We start from the raw sequence: 23,378 nt of genomic DNA on the forward strand, positions 1-23,378 counted from the left end.
TCAGCAGCACCCAGCAGGCTCCTGAGGAGGTTCCTGCTCCATGACTGCCACAAGGTACAGGGGAGCAGGCTGAGCTCCTGGAGGCTTTTTCAAAGCAGGCATTTCACCACAGACATTGTGGTATGTTGCTATTAAAGAAAGAGCAAAACAGAACAGTATGGTGTACTGTTGGATAACCATTTCCTTTGAAACTTCTATTAGGTAGATCAGGGCCTGAACACTTGAGTGCTTTTGAAACTGTTTGTGGTAATACCATCGCATTTGTATTTTTGATACTAGTAGGGGAACTTTTTTTTTAAAAGCTTACATTTTTCTGTACAGTAAAAATTGCTTCCATGCTCAGGTGGCTCCCCACTTTTTTAGCCATATTTATTCTAGTGGGTTGATTTTGTAAGCATAACTGAAACCCTGGGAGACTAATGAAGTTTAACAGTGTGTGTTAATTATATCCACTTCTGTTGTCTCAGTGAAAACACAGGATCCTAAATCCTATTTACATTCTGAAGTTTCAGAGGTTCCAGGTCCCTCATCTGACCTTAACATCTCTTAGTTTCATGTGGCTTTCATAAGCCTGTGCACATATTTAAGTTCTCCTGTGGAGAATGTTTTCTAAGATCAGATGTTCAGGGATTATGAACACAAGAGTTTTGTTACCTTGTTTAAAATCAATTTGACATTTCGGTGTAAGTCATTAAGATTGTTTTCTTAAACTGTCTAATGGGCCACAGAATGGGTGAACCATTTTTAGAAAAAATAAATAGAAGCACCTAAGTTTCTAATTGACCCACCTGCAGAATTCCAACATAAATATTTTGCCCACTCTGAAGTAAATATTTGCACCTGAATTCCTCCCCAGGAAGACTACTTCCCAGTTTAGCAAATAATTAAAGACAGAGGCCATGCTTGGGGGAAGCATGCAAGAACGGTCCCTTCCATCTGAAGGTGCTCTCAGTACTGTTTATTTTTATTTTCTTTCTGTTTCCTTCTCCAAACTGTGCAAAAGGACCAGGTTCCCCAAATGCTGCCAGAGTTGGGGATCTCTGCAGAGACGTGAGGTGGTTCTGCTGATTCTGTTTCAGCCAGGTGGGTCCCGTTAGTTCCAGCCCAGCAGTGCAAGGGATTCGAGCATCTCTGAAGCCGCATGTTCAGGTCTAGAAAAACAGAGCTGGTATAAGGCAAAGCACACAAAGGGAATACATTTTTACCAGCTCCAATGTATGCATTAATAAACAAGACTGAGAATGCCACCTGCTTTCAGGAAGGTTTTCAACTTGCAGGGCATGGAGTTCTTAATAGTATTCCATTAGCTATAATGAGGAATACTGGTGCAGATTTCCCCCAGGAAGATGGCACACATTTGTACAAAATAAGGCTCCTGCTGGGCTGCTTTATGAACATGGAGTCTTTCAGTTCCAGTTAAATAGGATAACCAGCTGTTTTCTAGAGCACATGGAGAAATCCTTGGATTGGATGTTGTTCCTACTCTCAGCATTAGGATGCCTGTAATAAATGAGTAAGAATATAGCAAGTATTTCACTGTGGCCCTGTTGAAGGGAAAGCAATTCTTCAGATGCATTAGAAACTGCTCTAACAGATGCAAGGAAAAAAAAATTTTTTTTTTTTTTTGAAGCTGTCCTTTTTTATTTTGTTACAAACTTACCTTCCATCTCCAGCTCCCAGGTTTTCCTCCTATGAGCTATCCTCTGTTTTGTCACTTGCAAGGCTTTATTCTCAAAGCCTGCAGATGTTATTAAAACTGAGGATTATAAGGTTATGAAGTGCATTGTAGAAGCCAGATACAGATTGGATGTTTTTATTAGGGGATTACTGAACTTTGTTAACAGGAGTGAGCCTGAACTATTCTAGTGGAAGTTCTGCCGTGCTGGTTATGAAACATCTGATCCTGGAGCAGAGACAGAGCTGCACCTTAGCCAGGTCCCAGTCTCCAACCATGCTTCATGCTCATGGTGCATAAAGGTGGACCACTGGCAAACAATATGTAGTGGTTTCATTGGAAAAGATTTGGCGTGGGCATGGCAGAAAATATCTACCCACCATAAAGTGCCAGATATTCTCCTAATCTCTTGTTCACTTCAGAATCCATTTCTACTTCTGGCACATACTATAGACAACAAAACTACAACAAAATAAAGCATATGAGATACATGCTTTCATTTCAGTTTTAAATATATTCAAAAGATCTACCACTTTTTGTAGCTTTTTACAACTTGCATAGGCCTACATGATGCTAGGCCCTTATGCATGAAAACTCCCCAAAGTTTTACTGCTGAGCGTGGTGTCATGTAGCATGGAACATCCCCTTGGTCACTCCAGGTCAGCTGTCCCCAGTGTATCCCCTCGCAGCCTCCTGCCCACCCTCGCCTCCTCACTGGGGCACACAGAGAGAAACAGAGAAGCCCTTGATGCTGTGAGAACACCGCTCAGCAACAGTCAAAACATCGTTGTGTTATCAGCACAGTTTTGGTTACAAATCCAAAAGTCCATTTGATTTGTCCAAGCAGACTCCTAATCGCTTAATATATCCCTTAAAATGTATTTGGTAGAGTGGCAAATTATTAGCTGGCTAGAGATGCGGCAGGTGCCTTTCTAAAGTTACTCCCTGTTTGTATTAACAGGGAAAGGGGAAAATTTGGGGTCCGTGTAAACAATTTTAAAGTGTAATTAGTGCCATAAATGAATGTTTGGTATTTATGTGATATGTACATAGTTCTTACCAGTGAATTAGTCATGATCCTGTCCTACTCTGAAACTATACATCAGTTTGTGTTCTTGTGGTTATTCAGTTCATTAAAATCCAGTTGCATGTTTCTGCAGCCAGGATGAGTATCTTGCCATGGTTAAGGATATATGCTCATCTTTCTATCTAGATATAGGATGGATTCTTAATTTTGTTTTGATTTAATGGATAATTTTGAATTTTAAGATTGCTCCCACAATATCCATCTGGGGGCAGATTTTAAAATCAGCTGAGGGGAGGAGGAGTTCAGCTAGAATTTCAATAAAAAATGCAGATTAAAAAAATCACATTAGAAGGCAAGTCTTTATATAAGATAGAATAAAGGCTATACATTATAAGTAATCGACTAGTTACACTTTTCTATTTTTATAGCCATATATTCTTATTTTCAGACAATAAAAGAGAATCTTTGTGTTCTGATTTTTTTTAGATTTGGTGTGATTACATAGTTTGAAAATTGCTGCACGTAGTTTTATCTAAGAACATTGTCGCATCACAACAGGAAATATGGCCGTAACATTAAAAGGCAGATTTGGATTCTGGATGCATTTTAGTTGGTGTCTTTTTTTTTTTTTTTTTTTTTTTTTTTTGACATAGAATAAGCTGCATAACCCCCCTCTACCTCCAGTTTGCCCTTTTTCAAAGTGATGATAACAATGACTCACTTCCTCATGGGGGTATTTTGAGGCTTAGTTGAAGTCTGAGAAGTTGTTTCTGACCCTGAGAAAATTGATGTCAGAAACTGCAAAATTGGAATACTAATCTTTCAAGGCTTGGATAAATAATTGTCCACAAATGAAATGCTATTTTCTCTGCATTTTTTGTGGCCCCCTCTATAATATTCCTTGAATCGGTAGAGTTCCAACTTAATACAGACAACAGAGGAGACAGTGGACAGTGCTTACCTAAATAAACAAGAGCCAGAGCCCAACTTATTAGTAAATACCAAGGCTTCATTTAGGTTGAATAACGCTGCAATCCAACAAATAAATGAGCCATCAAGTTTGAATTTATGTAGCATACGAAACACATTAAAGCCATCTGACCATGACAAAGGCCTTTTCTGCTGTGAATAATGAGGCCAACACATTATAATATCCTTTAGATGAGACATTAAACCCAAGGTCCTTTCTGTTTGTCTCTGGTGGCCGTCCAGGTGAAAGGTAAAGATTCCCTGGCATTTCACTAAAAACGTAGAAAATCTCCAGCCCCCAGCAGTATTACTTTCCCTGTAAAAAAATATTAGAGTAACCAATGCTATGTACGAGTTGAATATCATCAGGCAAAATGCAAAGTACCTGCCCATTTTCTTACCCAGAAGGACAGTGGGGAATCTTCTCTTGCTTTCATGAGAGCAAGGTCAGCATCTCTGGGACCAATGTCAGTCTTGGAAAGTCCTTTGGGATCCTGAAAATGTAAAACATAAGAAAATAACTAATTCTCATCAGCAGCACATGTTGTGGTAACAAAGAACATGTCCAAATAATATATATTTGCATGTGTCTGTGCTTGCATAACTAGACATGCACATTTGCATCAGTAATTTCTAGGAAGAAATGGTTTGGAGATGAACACAAATTAATTATGCCAGGAAAAATTTCTTACCATAACTTGTACATGTGTGATTCGCTCGGGAAAGTTCATTGCAAATTTCAGGTTTTTTTGTATAATCCTCGTGATTTTGTACCACTTGAGATATTTTAACTTGAGCAATTTTAGCTATTACGCTTGATATACCCTTAGTTTGATGTGAGCCTCCGTGAAATTTTATCTAAGTGAAAAGCAGGTTCTTGCTCACTGAGCATGTCTTAGTTGCATAGTTTCACACCAAAGTTTCTTAGCATCAGACTCACAGCGGTATGGCACAAGGTCATGTGAAAGGTAAATCTCAGAGTCCTCTCACAGGTGTAAATCTATTGCCTTACTGTTAACAAGCTGACTGAACTCACTCGTTTGAAATTAAGGGAAAGAAAGGAAGAGGGAACAAACCCCTTGAAATGAGCCTAAGAATCACGCTGGAGCTGAACCCCCTTAGTAGCAGAGATGGTAAAGCCTTTCATGAGGAACTGACTGATGAATCTGGGCATCTTTTGATTTTCTGAATAATGAGCCAGCTCTTCCCTCTTGCCGAGAAACATATGGGATGTGAGGAAATCAGCTGGAAACCCAGCCATGTCTCGTTCGGCATCCTCTCTGCTAGAGGCAGGAAACTGGTACCTTATGAGAAAAGATGGCTTGAGGGAAAGCTTGGTGTTCAGTCAAAGCAAATCCGGTCCCTGTGAGTCTTGTGCCCCTTGATGTTTGTTCTGCTTTTATCAGTTATCAATGGGAAGGCCACGTAAAGCTGTGACACTTGTCCAACAATGATTTTTGCTGCCTGTGCTAAGGAAACCAGTTCTGCTTCCTTCTTTTAGTGTGTATCTGCTTGAAACTCCTGACCTGGTGGAAATATCCCCTGGGTCATATCTTCCAGGTCTTTATGTTTGAGAAAGGCACTTTCCAAGAGAGGAGAGTGAGGAAAATATCTATGCGTAACACATCTTAATATTGATTTCATTGACTTGCATTTCAATCATTTTGGCATTAGGGATAGGAAGTTCTAGTAATGAGGACTGAAAACACGTTCGCTTTGATTTTTTGTAGCGTAGTTAAAGACCACACTACACGTATTTAATGACACTTCAAGATGTAGGTCCTTTGTGGGATCTGACAGATTCAGCCTGTGCTTTGTGGCAGACACTTGGCACCAGGTAACCACAAGCCTTGAAATAGCGTACGTGCTCTTCAAAGTGACCAGTGGGGATTTCTTTTTGTTGGAAACGACTCTTAAGTGGACACAGAAAAGAAGTTGTCCCTTCAAATTTAGCTTGCTGTCTTCTAAAAACAAGTTCAATGATCTGAAAATCTGAAAATCCTTCATACAGTCTGATTTGCTAGCATGGTGTACCTTTCCACAAATTACCTATTTTACTTTGTTCTACACCTTAAGATATATTTAGGCACAAATTTGTGCCAGAGGAGGGTCAGGCTGAACATTAGAAAACGTTTCTTTACCATGAGGGTGGCCAAACACTGGAACAAGCTTCCTAGAGAGGAGGCTCATGCCCCGTGCCTGCCAGTGTTCAAGAGGCATTTGGATAATGCCCTAGTTAATACGCTTTACCTTCTGGTCAGGCAGTTGATCTCTGTAGGTCCCTTAAAACTGAACTATTCTATTCTATTCTGTGCTGTGCGATATTTTCAATATAAGGTGCTGAACCTTTCTGTACAGTTTCTGATTCCTAACCTTCCTATTTGCTTCTTTACCTGCGATCCTAAAACATGGAGGCAGTCTGCTCACAGCACCGTCCGTGATATAGGATTAGATTGTCTGGACTCCGTCCAGCAGAGGGTGGTGACAGACATCTGCCCAAAAAGCAATAGGTTGCAATGTGTTTGGAGAGACAAAATAATCCAGCGGCAACTTACCACCTCCAGGAAAGGTTTGTGTTAGAAATGGTGATGTTCACTGTGGATTTTTTTGTTTGTTTGTTTGTTTCAGGAAAAAGGAAATTTGTTAATTATTTTACAGTCTAACAAAGACAGCAATATATAGAAGTAATTAGTAGGGACGTTTGAAGGGAAAACAGGGTCGCACCATTAGCCCCTACTAAAATACACTGGAGTTGATGAATTATTTTAATGGGACAGAATGACAAAAAAGGGACTCTTTCACCTAAGCAGGGACAGCTGGTCCCTCTGACAAGGATGCATTGCTGTCTTGTTGAGTCTGCCAGCCAGCAAGGCTGAAATAATAGCACTGAGAGAGGTGTGAACATTCCCCCCGTTCACCTTAATTGAGAGCTAATAGGAAGTCTAATTATGAACACTTAGTATTAACTGTTTCACACCTGAAGACAGCCATCTGATCAGCTCCCCTCCGTCATGCCCAGGGAAGGTCTGCTTTGATTTTCCGGGCAGTTACATGTCCTGATACTGTGATGTGGGCTGTGTCAAACCACATCCACGCAGCAGCTTTCACCACCGATGGGTTTTGGCCCTATTTCTGTTACCGAGCAAGGGGAGATTTGGACAAAACTGGGACCTGGGGACCAAGCCACACGCTTTTCCAAAGCAGAGTTCCTCTCTCTCTGGAGGCTGCGGAACCAGGTGGCAGCCCTCCAGGACAAGCTGTACCTCTACAAGCATCACCCCTTGTTGCAAACCGCAGCAGCCCCAGCATCACAAGGATTTGGGTTCATCCTGCTGCCCGTGGCCGGCCTCACAGCCCTGCCAGGGAGAGCCAGGGCTGCCGAGGGCTGTGGGAGCGGGGCTGCAGGCACACGCTGTCCCCACCGAACCATCTGCCAGGATTGGAAGCACGACAGGTGGGATTAGAGGATTTGGGCGACTAATTACAGAATTTACTTTCAAAGTGTTTGTGTGAGAGGGGGAGAGAGGAGGATTAACTTAATTGCAGAAATCTCTGGCAGGTATTTGAAAGGTGGTTGTAAAATGATTGTTTAATCTTGCACCTCATCTGCTTCTGAGAACACGAGTGCTCGGATTGAAAAATGCCAACTGGATGGGGACTGGGTGGCTGGGGGACTGAGAATAAGGCTGCGGAGATGATCAAGGCATGTGAAGAATGCAAGGCAGCTAGCGTTTGCTGGCTTTTGTGGGCTGCGTTCAGAGTGGAGACAAAATTCTGGTTCTGAAAGAGCTACGGACCAGATCCTGCTTCCACCTGAAGCTGTGATCCAAGACTGAGCCTAAAGCCCCACACTGCACATCCTCAGTGCCACGTTCAGCAGCTGCCCTGGCCAAAGGTTAGCACTGTCACCGCTGCCATGGGCTGGGCCTGGTGCACAGGGTCCAGGTCCTGATGGGATTTCTCATCAGGAAAAAACAAAAGCAAACCAAAAAACCTATATGGGAAGGGAAAGGAGTCAGGAAAACAAGCTGAGAAAAAAAACAAAAGAACAAATACGAACTGAAAAGCCATGCCAAAACCAAAGCCCTTGGCCCCTCTGATCAAAACAACTTTGATCAATGAATCTATTCTCAGAAGCACCTTATTTTAGAAAGCAGCTAGCTTTCTAACAAATAAAGAATTGCTCTGTGGTTTCTTTCCAAAGCTCAAATTCAGCTTTCTAGAGTAAGATGAAAAGCTAATTTTCTTGAAGTTTAACATATTTGTGTAAGCATGTCAGGTGAAATAAATGACATTGATATTCAGTGTGTATATAGGTGGCACCAGCTCCCAAAACTCTATCTCTTTTTCATCTTACTGGAACATTAACTTATGCTCCTGAGGGCTATGCAGCATGCAGAGCGAGAGTGCAAACTTAAAGATAATTTATCATAGCTCTCTCCTGTGTATCACTCTCGTTCTCTAAACTTTTCCATATCAGAATAAAGAATAGAGGGAATTTACTTTTGCCTTAGCCGCCTCACACTGTACCTGCGCAGGGTTGTATTCAAAACAAATGTTTGCATCCTTCACATTGACTTCTCAGCTGTGGTCGTGCATGTTCTCTTGGTAAGTGGATGAGCAGGCACTGTAAGAACAGTGTCACAGGAAGCTTAACAAGTGGTCTCTGGAAAAACTACAGCAACAGTAAAATATATGGAGAGCTGCAGTAAAGGTAGGGGAGTGGGAAAGAAGAAAGGAATTTCTTGGGAAAGGCTGGTGGGAGCTGGTGGCAGAGACCAAGGAGCACCACGAGCACCACACTACTCCTTGCACCAAATGACCATCAGCAACAGCTCTGGAAGGGCTTGGAACAGCTTTTTGTAAAGCATTTATATACTGAGCAGTGGGACAGAGGTGTTCTTCTACCACCGGTGCTATCTGAATAAGCACAACAATTAATAAGAGAATAGAAATCTAATTTTAATAACAATGTGGAGCATGTAGTGCTGGCACCCAGTTTCCCTTTTTCACGTTGATATTGATGGATTACTCTGCATGAATTACTTAAGCTTATAATTTATCTTTCGAGCACAGTTCAGTTTTGCAATTCGCACTTTGCAGAATGGGAAACTGAGCCACACAAAGGCTACATGGCTTTTTTCTTCCCAGACCATAGTTAAAACTGTGCTATGTAGGAATAAATGTACCTAAGCAGAGTAAAAATCTTTTTTTTTATTTTTTTTTTAAAAAAAAGCTAAATGAAAAATCTGGGAGAACAATTCCAGAAATTGTAAGTCCATGGCCTAAGGACGGCACGGATTTGTTACTTTGCACTGGAAACAAATACGCATTTGTTTTGAATTATTGCTGTCATTGGCCAGAATTGCTTTGTTTGTGAAGACAGCTACAAAATGGGTAATTTAAAGTGTATTGCCAGAAACCTATTGCAGTAAGAAATACTGAGTTGTAACTTGATAGGTGAGTGTTTAAATATTTATCAGAGGAACATGATAACAGGCACTCTCCTCCAAGACCTCTTTCCTCTCTTTCCTCTTTCATATTTAAACTCTGAATAGGAGGCATAATGTTAGGAAAAGTCGTCACAAAACCAGGAAAACAGCTGCCAACTATTAACCACTTTTCTAATCTGCCTAAAGAGCATCCACTGACTGCCCTTAATTTATAGGTTGTTTCTTGTTTAGCGGTGTTTGGGACGAGAAGATGTGCCTATCTACTTCCAGATACTGCAGCGAGTGAAGCCAGTGCACATTCCTAACATATCCACTGCAAAGATGTGTAAACAAATACATCTGCTTCTGTCCTCTAGCACAGTCCTGATGTGTTGTACTGTAAGGAAAAGGCTATCGCTGAGCAGTGTAAAACCTGCTTTTTGTAGTGGCAGTTCACATTGCACAAGTTTATGACAATAATTATGCACAAATACTGGCACATTTATGCATGTGCAGCATGCTTATGAGGCAGGAGCGTGGAGAAGAGAAGGGTACTGAAAAGATCCACCAGGGATGATAGTTTTCATTGTCTTTTCATCTGTCATAAACAAATGGCATTTGTTTATATTCAAGGACCTTGATGGCCTAGACCCTACATACTGAACTAATCACTTCAGTTTGCTTTAACCGTAGGTACATAAAAGGTGGTGATTTCCATGGTAAAACTGGTGTAGACAAACAAGGGGAACAGACTATGTTCTCACTCAGTCCTTTAAGTGGCTTTGTCACCCTTTCTGTCTGGTTTATTAAGAATAACGGTGTTGACCAAACCAAGAAAGAACCAGGTGTTTAGCATCTCTCTCTCTGCAGAGCACAGGGGTTGTGAGGAAGGCAACAGCCTCTCACCACCACAGCTGCTCTGAGCCAGCGGGTGAGGCCAGGTGCCTCACCAAGAACCCATGGGAGTCAATATTATCTAATTATTTATCATTTAGATAGGAATTATTACAGGAATGTTCATGCATGCATTTGTTTTGCTTTCCTCCCTGTATTTCGTATAACATCAGCAGTGTGTTAACAAGGATCAGGCTGGGGCTTTTGTAGTTGCTCTTTGAGGAGCAGTGTTCTTAATGTCAGGATGATTTGCCAGAATAATAACCAGCAACCTTAGAAGTAAAACCCAGGTCTTGGGATCTGAACGTACTCATCAGTATGCTCTTTTGTGCTAACAGTGACAAGAGAGCTATATATCTATGTATATAGAGCTGGCTTTGAGAACTCTCTTGGGATGAGTTAAGTTCATATCATCTACTGCTTAAAGTAAAAGTGGCAAATATATTATCACGGTGTAAAAGGCAGCATTGTAGGTGATGTATGTGTATACCTTTAATACCTTTACATCCCTGCTGTAGATGCTGTTCTTACAGGCATTTGACCTCCATGCTGACAACAACCCACGGCACCTGAAGTCTGACTCGGGTTCCCTAAGTGCAGGTGGCAGTTCAAAACCCCATGGAGCCTGCTCAGATGAAGATGGAGCATCAGCTGCTGCAGCCTGCCAGCTCAGACATGGTGTTTCTACAGAAAGGGAGAGGTCCAGTGCAGCCTTTTCTCCCTTGGATGCCAAGCAGGTTTGTCTCGCAGGCTGCCGACCACTGTGGCCACCACCCTGAAATCGAGAGCGTTTTACTCAAGCCTGTGCACAGCATGAAATCTTGCAGGTGTCAGGTAAGTGGCTTCCTCTCTGGAGCTACATGGAGATGTGTAAGCAGACAGCGGTAAATTTAACAGTGAGCTGACCGCAGAGACAATCGCTCATTCCCTCTTGTGTCCAAGTGCTCTGATCCTCCAGTCCTGAACAGTTTTTCTGTGGTAACTGAAAGATTATCACCCCTCTGACCGCCGTGCCTTCTGAGATAAGGTGTCACTTTGCAGCACAGGAAAGACAGAGCGTGTAGTGCATTTGCTCCTTAGGTCCCAGAGCTAGCACTCAGCATGAAGCCATAAACTACTGCGTGAACTAGAGCAGTGATGGCTGGAATTGATCCACCAGGCCATACATGAGCTGTGGCACCTAAGAGCAGACACAAGGTCCATGCTGCCATCCCTGCTAACCCCTAGTAGAGAGGCAGGATGGATGCAGGAAGGTCTTCAGCGGCCAGACCTTGAATTCAGAGACTGTAAATCAAAGCCCTGAATCTGAGCAAAACACTGAGGTTTAATTCACTGTCAGTTGAGATGAAGCCTATAGAAGCCAGCACAGAAAGTCCTGATGTGATGTCCTTGTCAGGTCAAAAGATCTTGAAATAACAAAAGCAGTCAATCAGCACAGAAGTTTGCAGGCTTAGCGTTGCTTTAACATATGGCAAGATGGAGCACACATCTGAGGGAGGGAAGAGTTGTACCTGCTATTTCCCCAGCCCACAGAGAGCAGCTGTGCCCATTTACTGCCTTTGGTTCACTAACACCTGGGGAGAGGACAGAAGCACAACTACTGTGTGCCTCAGGAAGAGTACAGCAAGGTATTTCCTCCAGAGCAACACCACATTTGGGCCTTGGCAGTGTTCTTGGGTTTTCATCGTCTCAGAAACTTGCCTCTGTGCCTCCCTTTTCCTTCTGCAGGACTTCCACCCTCAGGTCAGCCTGGATACTGCAGCTGCGGGGTGTCCTGTGCTCCATGGCAGAACCAGCCGGAGCAGCAGGTAGGTCCTACGTCTCCAGCAGAAGGTAGGGAGAGCTGTGCCTTACTTTGGGAAGGTTCCCCCCAGTTAGGGACAATGGTAGGAGGGCCCATATCTCAGCCACAGCCATTTCAGTTTTGAGAGAAGTGCAGCTACCAGCTCTGTATGCCCCCAAGCAGGATCATTCTCCCATGGGCATGAACACAAAATGCATTTTGAGATCCATGCTACTCACTCAGCCTTCAGAGAGGCTTACCTATTAATGTGAACAGGGTAGGAGGGGCTCTCTTTGCTGACCTACTCTGTATAAAATAAAATATAGGTGCTAAAGTGAGATGGCTGACTTTGCTATAAAGGTCCAAGTTTCTCTTCTCCCTTGTCTGATAAATGAGTGTCATCAGAGTTACTGTGCTCTCCCGAAGCAATTAGTCATTATTGGTCGATCAAAAGTATTTATCAAAACTTCAGGTGTGGTGCTATTGATCTTCATTTGGGTTGGAAGGGTTTTCTTGCTGGATTTTGGAGAAGGAATCCGTCAGTGGCACGGCTATCAAACAGAAGGCAGCAGGAATATCCTTGTCAAAGAGATGTATGACTATGCAGACACTCAGGAAGGTGCCAAAAAACGCAGCTCAGTAGCAGAGGTGGCTACTATCACCTGTCAAAGCTGATGGGGTTTTGAGTAGGAGAGGGAAGGAACAGTTAACCAACACATCTACATCAAGAACACCATAGCCTACCTTAAAATGTGCACAGAGGAATTTTAATTAAAGGATTTGTACAGCTGTGGAATCCTGAAATCCTCTAAGTAATGTGCAAAGGCCTGAGACCTCCCTGGGAACAGCTCTTCAGTATTTGCAACCTTGAAAACCTACCGAGGAGTTATTCCAGCATGATGTGTTTGATCCCCAGATAGATGACCTGGATCAAAGTATTCTAAAACATCATTGCAGAAGTTAAGGTATTGCATTCTTGAGCAGGAGATGTGGCTGAGAAGACACCCTGATGGCAGGTGTTGATCTTGTAAAATGCCTTTAGCGCCAGATAGAGGTTACCAGTTTTCAGAATAGTTAAACTTACCTTCAAGGTTTCCTTGTGATCTAGATGGCTTGTGTCTGAACGTAGTGCAGAAACTGCCTTCATGTGTTAATCACTGCTTCCATATGGGAAATAGGTTAGTTTACTCAGGAGAGGCAGCCTTACTCCTTGAGACACCAGTTTCCTCTTGCTACTCAATAATTTAAATAAAATAAATTCATAGCTGAACTGGAAATGCAGAAGTATCACCGGGAATTGCATTTACAATTGCTGTCCTTCCTGGGGCAAGTATCACAGCAACAAAGCATCATACCCCAACTCGTTTTGACCACAAAAAGAGCAGGCAAGTTTTTCTAATGAGTGTGTCTTTCCTCTCCTTTCCCACCCTTTTCTCCCCCTGCCCTTTTTTTAAAAGCTTAAAGGGGCTAATTTTTGACTTTTTTTTTTTTTTTTTTTAAATAGAAACAGATATAACTTCAAACTAATCTACTGAATACAGTTGGGTTACTCTGGATTAACAGTGGTATAAATAACAGCAGAACTTGGCACGCTGTCTCCAAATTAATAAGCCTAAATGTTTTTCAACTAATGGAATGGCTTGAATATGATCAAACAGATTTTGCTTTTAGTCTGTGGAAGAAAAATGTGTTTGCTTGACCTGTAAAGCAAGTTATGCCAAATTTGATCATGAAACAATATTTATGAGTAATTTTTAATGCACTGAAAACAACTGAAGTGGGAAATGCTGATATACTAGTGTAACTATGACTGTGGAAATGGAACTAATGTAATAACTAAAACGAATGGGCATAATGAAAGAAAAACCCCATGCCAGTTGGTAATTCCTTAAAATCGTGTGATTTTGAGCCTAACGGGGGTGGGTGGGGGGCTGCCAGAAGCTGCAGCATGTGGCAGGGCTCTTTGCTGACATTTGCAGAGCATTGTGTTGTGCCAGCACTGTTGCAAGAACTGTCTGACAGCAAGCACATTGCAAAGTAACGAAGTTTGGAGCACGGTAAAAAAGAATTACACGTGTGTGCCCATGTCCAGCACATTTCTATTGAACTTGGCGTAACAGCTGACATAAAAAATAGGGTCGGAACACTTTCCTAGTGACATACGTCCCATTTGTTCTACTTGAAAATGAAGAAAAAATCAAGTAAGGGCATGCATTCTTCGCAGAGAGCATATATGATGGAGTGCTGACTCTGTATCTCTTAGAATGGTAGCAATTGTACAGCAAAGTAAAAATTGATAAATGCAGAGAGAAATGACTTCCACTGAGAGTGGTGTTTTGTTCTGTTTTTTAAGCATCCTTTTAATGTTGTTAATAGATCTTCTTAAAAATAAATTATTTAAGGAGGCTTATCTTGAAAACACTACCAGAATTATGACTAGAAAACATATGAATTGTTGCCGTTCTATAGCACGATTAATTTCCATTACTATGTTTGTGACCTACTTACATAGACCACAAACACTAATCTCAGTGGGTAATTAAAAGAGTGTAAATATCATTTGTCCAGTCCCCAATGATTTGTTTTAGAAATCCAAGGAGCTCTCTACAGTAAACTTGCAGATAAGAAATCCTCAGTTACGTATAGACTTTAATTATCCTACACCACTAATGATTCTTAATACTTGGTTTCATATTTTTCACTGAGAATAGTAGAAACTGTATTTAACATGCAATTAAATATTTTCACCTACAAATTTATTTCCCTGACTGTAGAATTCTGATGCAACAAAATGTGAATATGTTGTACAAAACAGGCAGCTATATTTGTCTTTTACTTAGTCTTGGATAAAATATGGGTAGTTTTTTTTGTTGATGTGAGTGAGGTTTTCTTTAAAATTTACTCCTGGCCTTCTAAATTCAGGCATATATTTCAGTCACGGACCAAAAAAATTAGTTTCACAATCAAGAAAATATTTGGCTAAATGTCATCCCATTTCAGTGATAAAATAAAATTAGCAATTAGAAATAATATATATTATTCATATGAATAATGAATTGTATTTGGAGCCATAAAAATGGGAAGTGGTGATATAGATAGTAATACAAATAGAATGAATGTGACAAGCACAGAAAAAATGATAATAGAAACAAAAGACAAGGAAAAAATCCATGACAGTAGACAATAATTTTATAAAGTATAGTAAGAATGACCAAAATCCCAGCAACGCTCTAAGTTTGTAAGTAGACAAAATTTTTAATAATGATGAGGAAAGAGAAGGCTTTTTTTTTTTTGGGGGGGGGGGAGTTCTATTAGAAAGAAACTAGACGCCATACTTGTATAGCATGAAACACTTTTAAATCTACTAGTAAACTGTGAGTAAGTATAACCATGCTTACTTTTGTCCTTAGAAATCTCTTTGAGATATTCCAAAGACAGACCTTGAGTTCTGCTGCTTTGTTTTTTAAATTAGTTAATGAATATTGAATAATTTTCTATCTAAATATTTTATAAATAGTTCTGTGCATCAAATCTCCATGGTAGTAATGCTAAAATTATGGGGAAAACGGTATGTTTCAAGAAATATAAAGTTAACAGTGAAACATGCAAAGGCCTTCAATGTGAGAACTCAAAAAGGGTGTTAAGACAGTCCTTACTCATAGATTAATTTATGAGTGTTTGGAAACAAACCTAGACAGCTAGGTCAAGGGGCTGCATGTGAGGTAGGTGTGTGCACAAGCCATCAGACCCATTCATGGAACCCTGTATTTGAAAGCCTTCTGCTCCTAAATCATGTAATTATTATAATATGAACTAATTTTTAGGCTCATCAAGGGGGCTGAAGAGTACATAAGCATTGGAGACTGTACCAGCTATCCCCAAGAGACACATCCATCTCAGACACAGGTGAGGTCATACAGTCATAGCTATATTTGTGGGAAGCTTTTCTTTTAAATAAACACAAGATTTCATTCAAAAGTGGTATTAAATTAGTTTCAATTAGAAGTATTAGATTATTTTTTAATCTGATGTTTGTAGTTATTCTTATATATGCAAAACAGTTTATTTGCATAACAAGACACACATGAAGCTACGCAAAACCCAGTGGCCTGACATTCGTCTTTCCCTGATCCACTTTGTCTTCTTTAATATTTCTTTTGTCTCTTTTTTCCCTTTTCCTTTTTCTTTTCCTCCTTGATAGAAAAATTGTTCTTCCTTATCATTCTTTCATTATGCTTTCTTTTCTATTTCCCCTTTTTCATTCCCTGGTTTTCTTATTCCTTTTTCTGATTTACTCCTACTTACTTCTTTCTTCATTTTTCCAAACTCCATCCTCTTCTATGAGGTAAAGACGGAAGCAATCTTAGGCTTGTGAATGGCCTACCTACTGGTTGACGTTTGCTTTGATAGGAGTGGGTGAGATTCCTACTCTGTACAAGCCCACAGAGAATGTTTCTCCTGCAGTGGCTGTACACCAGTCCCCAGATGCAGGATGCGCTCTGCAGTTACCTGGTAAGTAAGCTGTGCTCCAGCGAGATGTCAGGGCCCTGTGGCCCTGCCCTGGCTCAATGACAATGCCACACGTTCTCCTCACAGTCTCCAGCATTTTCACTGTCTCCCTACTCTGTTTTGCCTGTCACGATCATTATTGAGCAATCTCCCCGTCCTTATCTCAACCCTCAAGCCCTTTGCATCCTCTTTTCTCCCTGTTCCCCTTGGAGGAGGGGGAGTGAGATAGCGGTTGTGGTGGAGCTCAGCTGCCCACCCGAGTAAAACCATCCCAGAAGCGTATGTTGAGAACTGCTTTGGAGAGCAGTTTTCCAAAGATGCCCAAGATGAGTTCCTGGAATGTGCAAAGGGCTCTTTAGTGAAACCTGGGGGAAAAAGGTAAGATCCAGGTAGTAGTATACGTAGATATAAGATCCAGGTAGTAGTAGTATACGTTCTCTGCACTTCTCACGAAATGGACACATTGGGAACAGGAGTGGCAAGCAGTTGCTTTTTCAGGGAAGTTTTAGAGAAACAAATTTGGATGGGCGACATTTGCTTTCTCCCGTTTGTCAGCAGCCTCTCCTGATTGCGGTGACATTTGCTGGATAATCCTGGGAGGCCTCACAGTTAGGTCCACCAATTCCTTCAGAACCCATTTGTGCATCCTGCCAGGCTTTTCCCCACAGGCCCCAACGTGCCCCCCGGGCCCTACGAAAAAGACCCTTTGTCTGCAGAGGTGAGGCCACGTTGAGTTGGATTTCCCCAAGGACACAGCGAGCGGTGAGACCACGTACATGTACAGAGTTTTATTGCCAAAGCGTGCCACAGTCACAGAGGGCCTTGTCTGCCTTCTCCGTACTCGGGTGTCCTCAGTGCTGCTCAGGCCCCGGAAAGCTGCAACAAGACAGACAGAGCTGTGAGCAGCCAGCCCAGGCAGCTGTGCCCCCTGCCACCCTGGAGCTGCTCCCCCCTGGCTGGCCGGCCCCTGGTGCTGGGCATTTGCCGGGCTGCTTCTGGGCTCTGACCTCTGCCCAGCCCCACGGATCTGGAGCTCAGCCCCATGTGAAGCAACCTGCTATGTGACGGAGCCTCATTTCCTTCTTCTCCTTGCCAGGATGGCAGCTACAGTACAGAGCAAAGAGGCAACCATCAGAGCACCGCTCCACAGCCCTGGCTTCCAGCCCTGCCCTCCAGCTGGGACACATGCTTGGGGAGCCACTGTGCAAGGCTCTCCAGATCACTCCTTGATGGTTGCTCAAGCTTTTGAAGGAACTCGAAAGCAGGTTGCAAGGCAAAGCCCTGCGTCCCTGTCTACCCCGTCTTCAGCCCATGGGACACAGCACGGTGTCTGCCCTGTTCTGCAAAGGCAGGGCCCAGAGGAAAGAGGAAAGAGAAAGCAGAGGCCCCTACAGCTCTCTGGTCAGGAAAGGGAGTGGTAAGTTCCAGTGCGGGCTCTCACCAAGGGTTTCGAAGGTCGACGGGTGCAGCCTCTGACCGTTCTCTAGGCAGCCTCTCCTGGCTACGGTACGGAGCCTCTCCAACATGGTGGGGGCGTTTCTGGCCTAGGGCAAGACAGGAAGGCACAAGTTCATGGGGGTCCAAAAAGATGCCTTCTGTTGCCCCTCAGCCAGCTGGCTGGGTGGGCCGCAGGGGGAAATGAGAGGCAGTGGGTGGCCAGGAGGGATGGCCATGTCCCAGTCCCGGCCAGCCCCACGTGCATCACCGCACACTCCCCTGAGGGAGCCAGGGCAGGGCCACAGGGCCCTGACGTCTCGCTGGAGCACAGCTTACTTACCAGGTAACTGCAGAGCGCATCCTGCAGCTCTCGTGCACCCAGCCTCTCGGAGAGAGAGATGATCTCCTGTGGCTGCCTCAGCCCCATAAATGGAACACAGAGACTGAAGGTGATCTTGCACATCTGAAAAAGAGAGTTGTGCCGTCATTCCTCCTCCAGCAGCATCTGGGACCTGCCCAGGGAGCTCAGCCAGCCATGTGCTGCTGAGCTCCACCCGGCGGGGGGCTGCCCGAGGGGCACTCGCTGGCAGGGGAATGCACTGGCGGCAGCAGAGGGGACCTGCTCCATCCCTTAGGCCGGCACCCGACCCAGTCCTGCTGCCTGGCGGCCGAATCCATGGGCTTGCTCCCCATTGCCCGCTCCCAGGGGAGCAGCAGCTCCAGGAGGCAAAGGCAGGCACGAAGGCGCGTGGCCAGCAAAAGGGCCCAGAGGCCTGAGATGCTCGCTGGTAAGACTGCCCTGGGCAGCACAGCGGAAGGCTCGCTGGAGCACTTTTAGGGGGGATCTGCAGAGACGCCCGGCAGCCGCTGAGCAGGCAGGAGTGGCAGAACGCCTCGGCCGTGGCCACGCAGCTTTCTGGGGCTTTGGGAGCAAGCTCCAAGGGCACTTACGCTGGCAACTGCAAAGTCGGGATCCCGGAGGTGCAGGAAAAGGCTGACCCATGTTTCCGCCACTTCTCCGGCAAAGAACGACCGCTTGGTCGAGGCTGAGGAGGCCAGGACTGAATAGAGGCGCAAGGCCGAGTAGCGAAGGCACTCTTCTTCCTGCAACCAGAAAGCCGTTTGTCAGCTGGGTAACGAGGCCGAAGCAGACACTCAGCCAGCAGAGGCTGTCCAGGCGGTGCGTGCAGGCCCCTGCCCACCCCACGCTTCTCAGAGCAGCGGCAGGAAGAGCTGGGTTCACTCACAGACTCGAAGAACATCTTGGTGGACCTGGCGATGTCTTCAAAGGCCGATCCCAAGTTCACCGCCTGCAGCACCCTCACGAGCTCAGCTAGCGCCAGCATGCTTTCTGCAACCACCTCGGGACAGGCAGTGTCCGCCAGGCTCTGTTGCAGCACCTGGACAACTTGTCTCCCGTGCTTCCGCATCTGCAAAGCCAAAGCCGTGCACAGACTTAGGGCTCTCCCTGCCTCCAAGGGCTGCTCTTTCTTTCCGTGGCTGACAGCTCTGTTCCAAAGCACTGTTCCTCTGACATTTGGCACCCAATTTGCCCTCGGCAGCCCTGCTGGCATCAGGGAAGGGAGCGCGGCCTTAGGAAGGAGCCCTGCTTTTGCCTTTGCCGCTCTGTCCAGGCCCTTGAAGCAGCTCTCCCCCGGGGTCTTGCTAGGGAGGGGAATATCCCTGCAGTCAGAGCGCAGGGAAATCCGTCTCACCTCCACGGGCATGCTGCCGGCTGCGTTGCCCAGAGCTCTCGCTGCCAGCTGCCTTATGGTGCTGCTTTGGTGGTGTGCTTTCTCAGCCAAGACACGCAGAGTCTTCAGGACGTTCCTCTTCTCAAGAGGCGGCTCCTTCATCAGCTGCAACAGAGCAACACAGCCACGAGAGTCAGGACACAACCTCAGCCCAGGCACAGCACACAAGCAGGCTTCGGACAAAGGAGTCTCGATGGTGACGCTTGCTTCTCATCTCTCCCCACAGCAAGAGGCAGCCCAAGCAGCAATCTCTTTCAGAAAAGCCCTGGGGAGCCCCCCTGCCCTCCTACTGCCTCACCTCAGCAAAGAAAGCCATGGCCGTCAGCTGCAGGTTTGCTGACGGGCAGCACAGCCACTGGGAGAAGATCTCAATCAGCTCCCGGGAGACGAGCTGGGCACGGACCAGGACACTGCACAAAGAGCACAAGGGGCAACGCCCGGTCAAGTGGGAAGGCTGCAGGCTGCCACTGCGGACTTCCCCTCCTCCAGCACAGGCGCTGCTCTTCCCTGCACAGAGCTCCCCAAGCACGCAGGAAAGGGCCCCGGCAGCCGTTCCCCTGGGCGCAGCCACCGAGAGGAAGGCGAGATGCTGCCCTGGGGCTCTCACCTCGTCAGGAGGCACATGCCCTCGGCATAAGTGCGGGGGCTCTCCAGCAGCGCTGACATTTTCTGCCTCCAGAACGGGGTCAGCCAGTTCTTCTCAGCGCATTTGCTCAGCACTGACATGAGAGTCTTGCAAAAAGGCCTGGGGAAAGAGCAAGAGCCACAGAAGTCTCAGATCAGAGCAGTGTTCCGCAGGGGAAGACTTAGCAGAGCAAGAATGCTCAGCAGCTTTACGAGCCGCTTCTTCACTCATCCCAAGCTCCAAACAAACAGGGATGGGAGGAAAAAAGCAAATCTGCAGCCTCGAGTGGCCTCCCGCCTAGGAAGCAGGACAGAAAGCAACCAACCATGCTTGGCTAGGCAATTCAAGCCCCCCTTGCCCTGCCCCTCCTGCTCCTGACCTGCACACGTTGCCCTCTTGCCGCTGATCCTCAGCGTGCCCTCTCCAGGGGCTGAGGGGCGCAAACAGCATCTCTTCCCCCAGTGCCTTGCTGAGCTGCAGCAGGAGCCCAGGGAGGAGGGAGGGAAGCAAGCTCTGGACCCCCTCCTTGGACTGCACGGACACCATTTCGGAGATGGCACAGGTGACCTGCAGGGAAATGAGACCACCCAAGAAGCACCCGTTAAACAAGAGCTTTGCCACCAGCCCCGGCCCGCTGGCTGCCTGGGGCACTTCTACTGCCTGCACACCCCGTCTCCAGGACAGCCTTGCAGCCTGGGAGCAGCGGCTGTCCCGGCCGTCCCGAGCTGCTACCACTGAGACACTGCAGCAGTGTCCTGGCAGTGCCCGGAGATTCTTGCAAAGGGCACCCAACGCCTTGCCCTCGCACTGGGAGTGGGGGAGCAGACACAAAGCCTCTGCCACCGAACGTACAGTCAAGGACTCTGGAGAAGGCTGCTGGGCGTGCAAGCTCCGACTGGACGAGCTGGGCTGGGAGCTGTCGTCTCCCACTCTCCTCAGCTTCCTCGCTAAGTGCTTCAGCACACTGATGCCAATGCTGTCTCTCCCCAGAGTCCTCCACAGCTCCAGTGTGTTTCTGCCAAGAGACGTGCAACCGTGAGCCCGTATGCTCTGTGACCTGGGATGCCTTCACCTCATGCTTCTTCAGCAGCCAGGCTGAAGATGCCTGGTTCCTCCCAGCGGTACCAGCACACCTCCGACATTTGGGTGGAGGAGAAGGAGCTGCTGCTCCCCTTGGGTTGCCCTAGGGGAGGGGAGGCAAGCTATGGCTCTCTGAGCCCAGCAGGAAAGGGAGGAGCGCATGTACCTGTCCATAGGCACAAACTTCTCGAGGATGATGTTCATCGTGAGCTCCTGGTGATGGCGGGCCAGGATCAGCACCGCATGGTGCACGAAGTACATGAATGAGGGCTCCAGCATGGACTCTGTGCAGGTGTGCAGAGTGGAGAGGATTCCTTGCACCTGAAAGAAGCAGGGGAGAAAGAACGTCTTGGCACGTCCTTGCTTCTCTGGGAACATGGACGTTCAGCCCATGAGCCACGCCTGCTCCCTTGCCACGCTTTCACGCTCTAAGGCGAAATTTCACCCCTAGCACCCTGCCCGAGCCCTGACTCTGCACCGAGAGCTTCTTTAGCACACAAATGGCAAGATGTGTGGTGCGACAGCCAAAGCGAGAAAGTCCAAGGCATGGCAAAATGTCTCTTACGTCTGGACCAATGTCCTTGCCACACGTTTCCAGAAAGGTGAGCATCCAGTTGCCTGCAGCACGCACGCGGCTTCCTCTGGCATGCCGGAAGGGCTCCTGGATGGCATTCATGAAGTGTGCAGCCTGCTCTTTGGGGAAGTTTCTGCAAACGACCTGGAAAGATGCAAGAACCAGGAGAGATCCCGTCACGGCTCCGCTCCAGCTCTTCAGAACATAAGGCAAGCTTGAGGGCACTCTTTACCTCTGCGATTTGGATGGAGGTCTGGAGATGCTGAGAGGTGTCGTTGCGAGCACTCAGCCCCTCACACAAGCTCGCAGGGTCGTCTGTCTCCAACACCCTGTTCGTGGCCTTGGCTGGAACAAGCATGGGGAGAAAAGGGGAGTCCCACTTAGGGCAACTGAACTTCCCTTCCCAGCCTTTGCTGAAGGGGCCAGGGGAGTCAGCCTTGAACTCGCTGCAGCAGGATGGCCCTTGCCAGGTTCTGAGTGCCCCCGGCTGCAGGAAACACTGCTGGCAGGTGGCACTGGGTGGCCCTCTGCCAGGATCCCTCCCCAGGTGGCTGGGGAGGTGGAGGACGAACAGGGTGGGGACAGGACAGCAGCCGAGCACCGTGCCTCTCCTCTCCCTCCTGGCGGGATCCCGGTAGGGCCAGGCGGGGCAGAGGGCTGGCAGGCGCCTGCTCTACTCACACTCACCTTGGATGTGGAGAAGGGAGCTGAGGCAGGCAGCGGCCAGCTGGCGGGAGCTGGTTGTGGGCTCACAGGTCAGAGGCCCCAGCAATCCCGCCAAGGCGCCAAACGGCAGGTAGGCACCTCTTGTCTGCAGGGGCGAGAGGAAGAACAAGGGCTGGAGGTGGCCCCAGCACTCCCTTGCGTCTCCCACCCGTGCCCTGCTCAGGCCAGGACTGGGCAGAGGGGCCACCCCAGAGCGCTGCGCTGGGGGACCCCACAGCCCGTGCACAGCTGGGCAGAGCTGCCCTGCCAGGCTCTTGCAGGTGGCTGGGGAGGGAGCAGGGGGCACACGGTGGGCATCCTTCCTCACCTGAAAAGCGACTCCATCTCTGCAGTCCTCCAGCAGCTGGGCGCAGACCTGCAGGGCCCTCTTGCACTCCCACGGATTGTCCGAGGAGAGCCAGAACCACAGGACCTGGGGCAGAGCAGCTCTGTCTGCCAAGGGGCATCTTTCCCTGCCCGCCATCCCTCTCCATTTCCCTCCCTTCCTGGCACTTTCCCTGAGGGCCTGCCCTGCGGCACTGCCCCACTCTCTTCAGACGCACCTGCTCCCACCCAGGAGCTTTTCCCTGCAGCCAGCCAGGGGCTGCCTCTTGGCTTTGCCCCCTGCAGGGCCCACTTCTTGGCCTCCCCGAGCTCACAAAAACCTGGCGTGGCAGCAGGAGGTTCCTGCTCCTCTGCTAACTCCCCAGGGTCCCCACTGGTGGCAGGAGGGATGCTTGCCCCATCACCCCGTGGATACTCACCTCGGCGATGTCTACGAAGTGGACAGGGCTTGGCTTTGTCTTGAGCAGGACTGCCATGAGCCGGCCCAGAGCCTTCGTGGCCATGTGCAGAGACTGAAAGCGGAGGAGAGGGACGGAGATGCAGGATCACGGCTGCTGCCAGCACACAGC

General features: G+C 46.9%; 1 protein-coding gene across 1 annotated transcript in view; it reads right to left on the minus strand.

Moving 5' to 3' along the window:
• LOC116488648 (maestro heat-like repeat-containing protein family member 2B) overlaps positions 1-23,378 on the minus strand; it is a 31,732-nt gene continuing 8,354 nt past the window's right edge. Inside the window, exons 22-43 of the mRNA XM_032186362.1 lie at positions 23,229-23,321; positions 22,793-22,897; positions 22,447-22,570; positions 21,992-22,104; positions 21,751-21,903; positions 21,352-21,506; positions 20,958-21,120; positions 20,485-20,672; positions 20,088-20,225; positions 19,779-19,890; positions 19,442-19,585; positions 18,974-19,156; positions 18,678-18,830; positions 18,067-18,189; positions 17,731-17,833; positions 17,131-17,165; positions 16,546-16,623; positions 16,086-16,118; positions 4,073-4,165; positions 2,056-2,122; positions 1,661-1,738; positions 1-128 (exon numbers count right to left, since the gene is read on the minus strand). Coding sequence (XP_032042253.1) covers positions 1-128; positions 1,661-1,738; positions 2,056-2,122; positions 4,073-4,165; positions 16,086-16,118; positions 16,546-16,623; positions 17,131-17,165; positions 17,731-17,833; positions 18,067-18,189; positions 18,678-18,830; positions 18,974-19,156; positions 19,442-19,585; positions 19,779-19,890; positions 20,088-20,225; positions 20,485-20,672; positions 20,958-21,120; positions 21,352-21,506; positions 21,751-21,903; positions 21,992-22,104; positions 22,447-22,570; positions 22,793-22,897; positions 23,229-23,321 — 2,562 coding nt within the window. The remainder of the gene's footprint in view (positions 129-1,660; positions 1,739-2,055; positions 2,123-4,072; positions 4,166-16,085; positions 16,119-16,545; positions 16,624-17,130; positions 17,166-17,730; positions 17,834-18,066; positions 18,190-18,677; positions 18,831-18,973; positions 19,157-19,441; positions 19,586-19,778; positions 19,891-20,087; positions 20,226-20,484; positions 20,673-20,957; positions 21,121-21,351; positions 21,507-21,750; positions 21,904-21,991; positions 22,105-22,446; positions 22,571-22,792; positions 22,898-23,228; positions 23,322-23,378) is intronic.

The sequence above is a fragment of the Aythya fuligula genome, chromosome 4 (assembly GCF_009819795.1).
Source record: "Aythya fuligula isolate bAytFul2 chromosome 4, bAytFul2.pri, whole genome shotgun sequence".
Lineage (NCBI taxonomy): Eukaryota > Metazoa > Chordata > Aves > Anseriformes > Anatidae > Aythya > Aythya fuligula.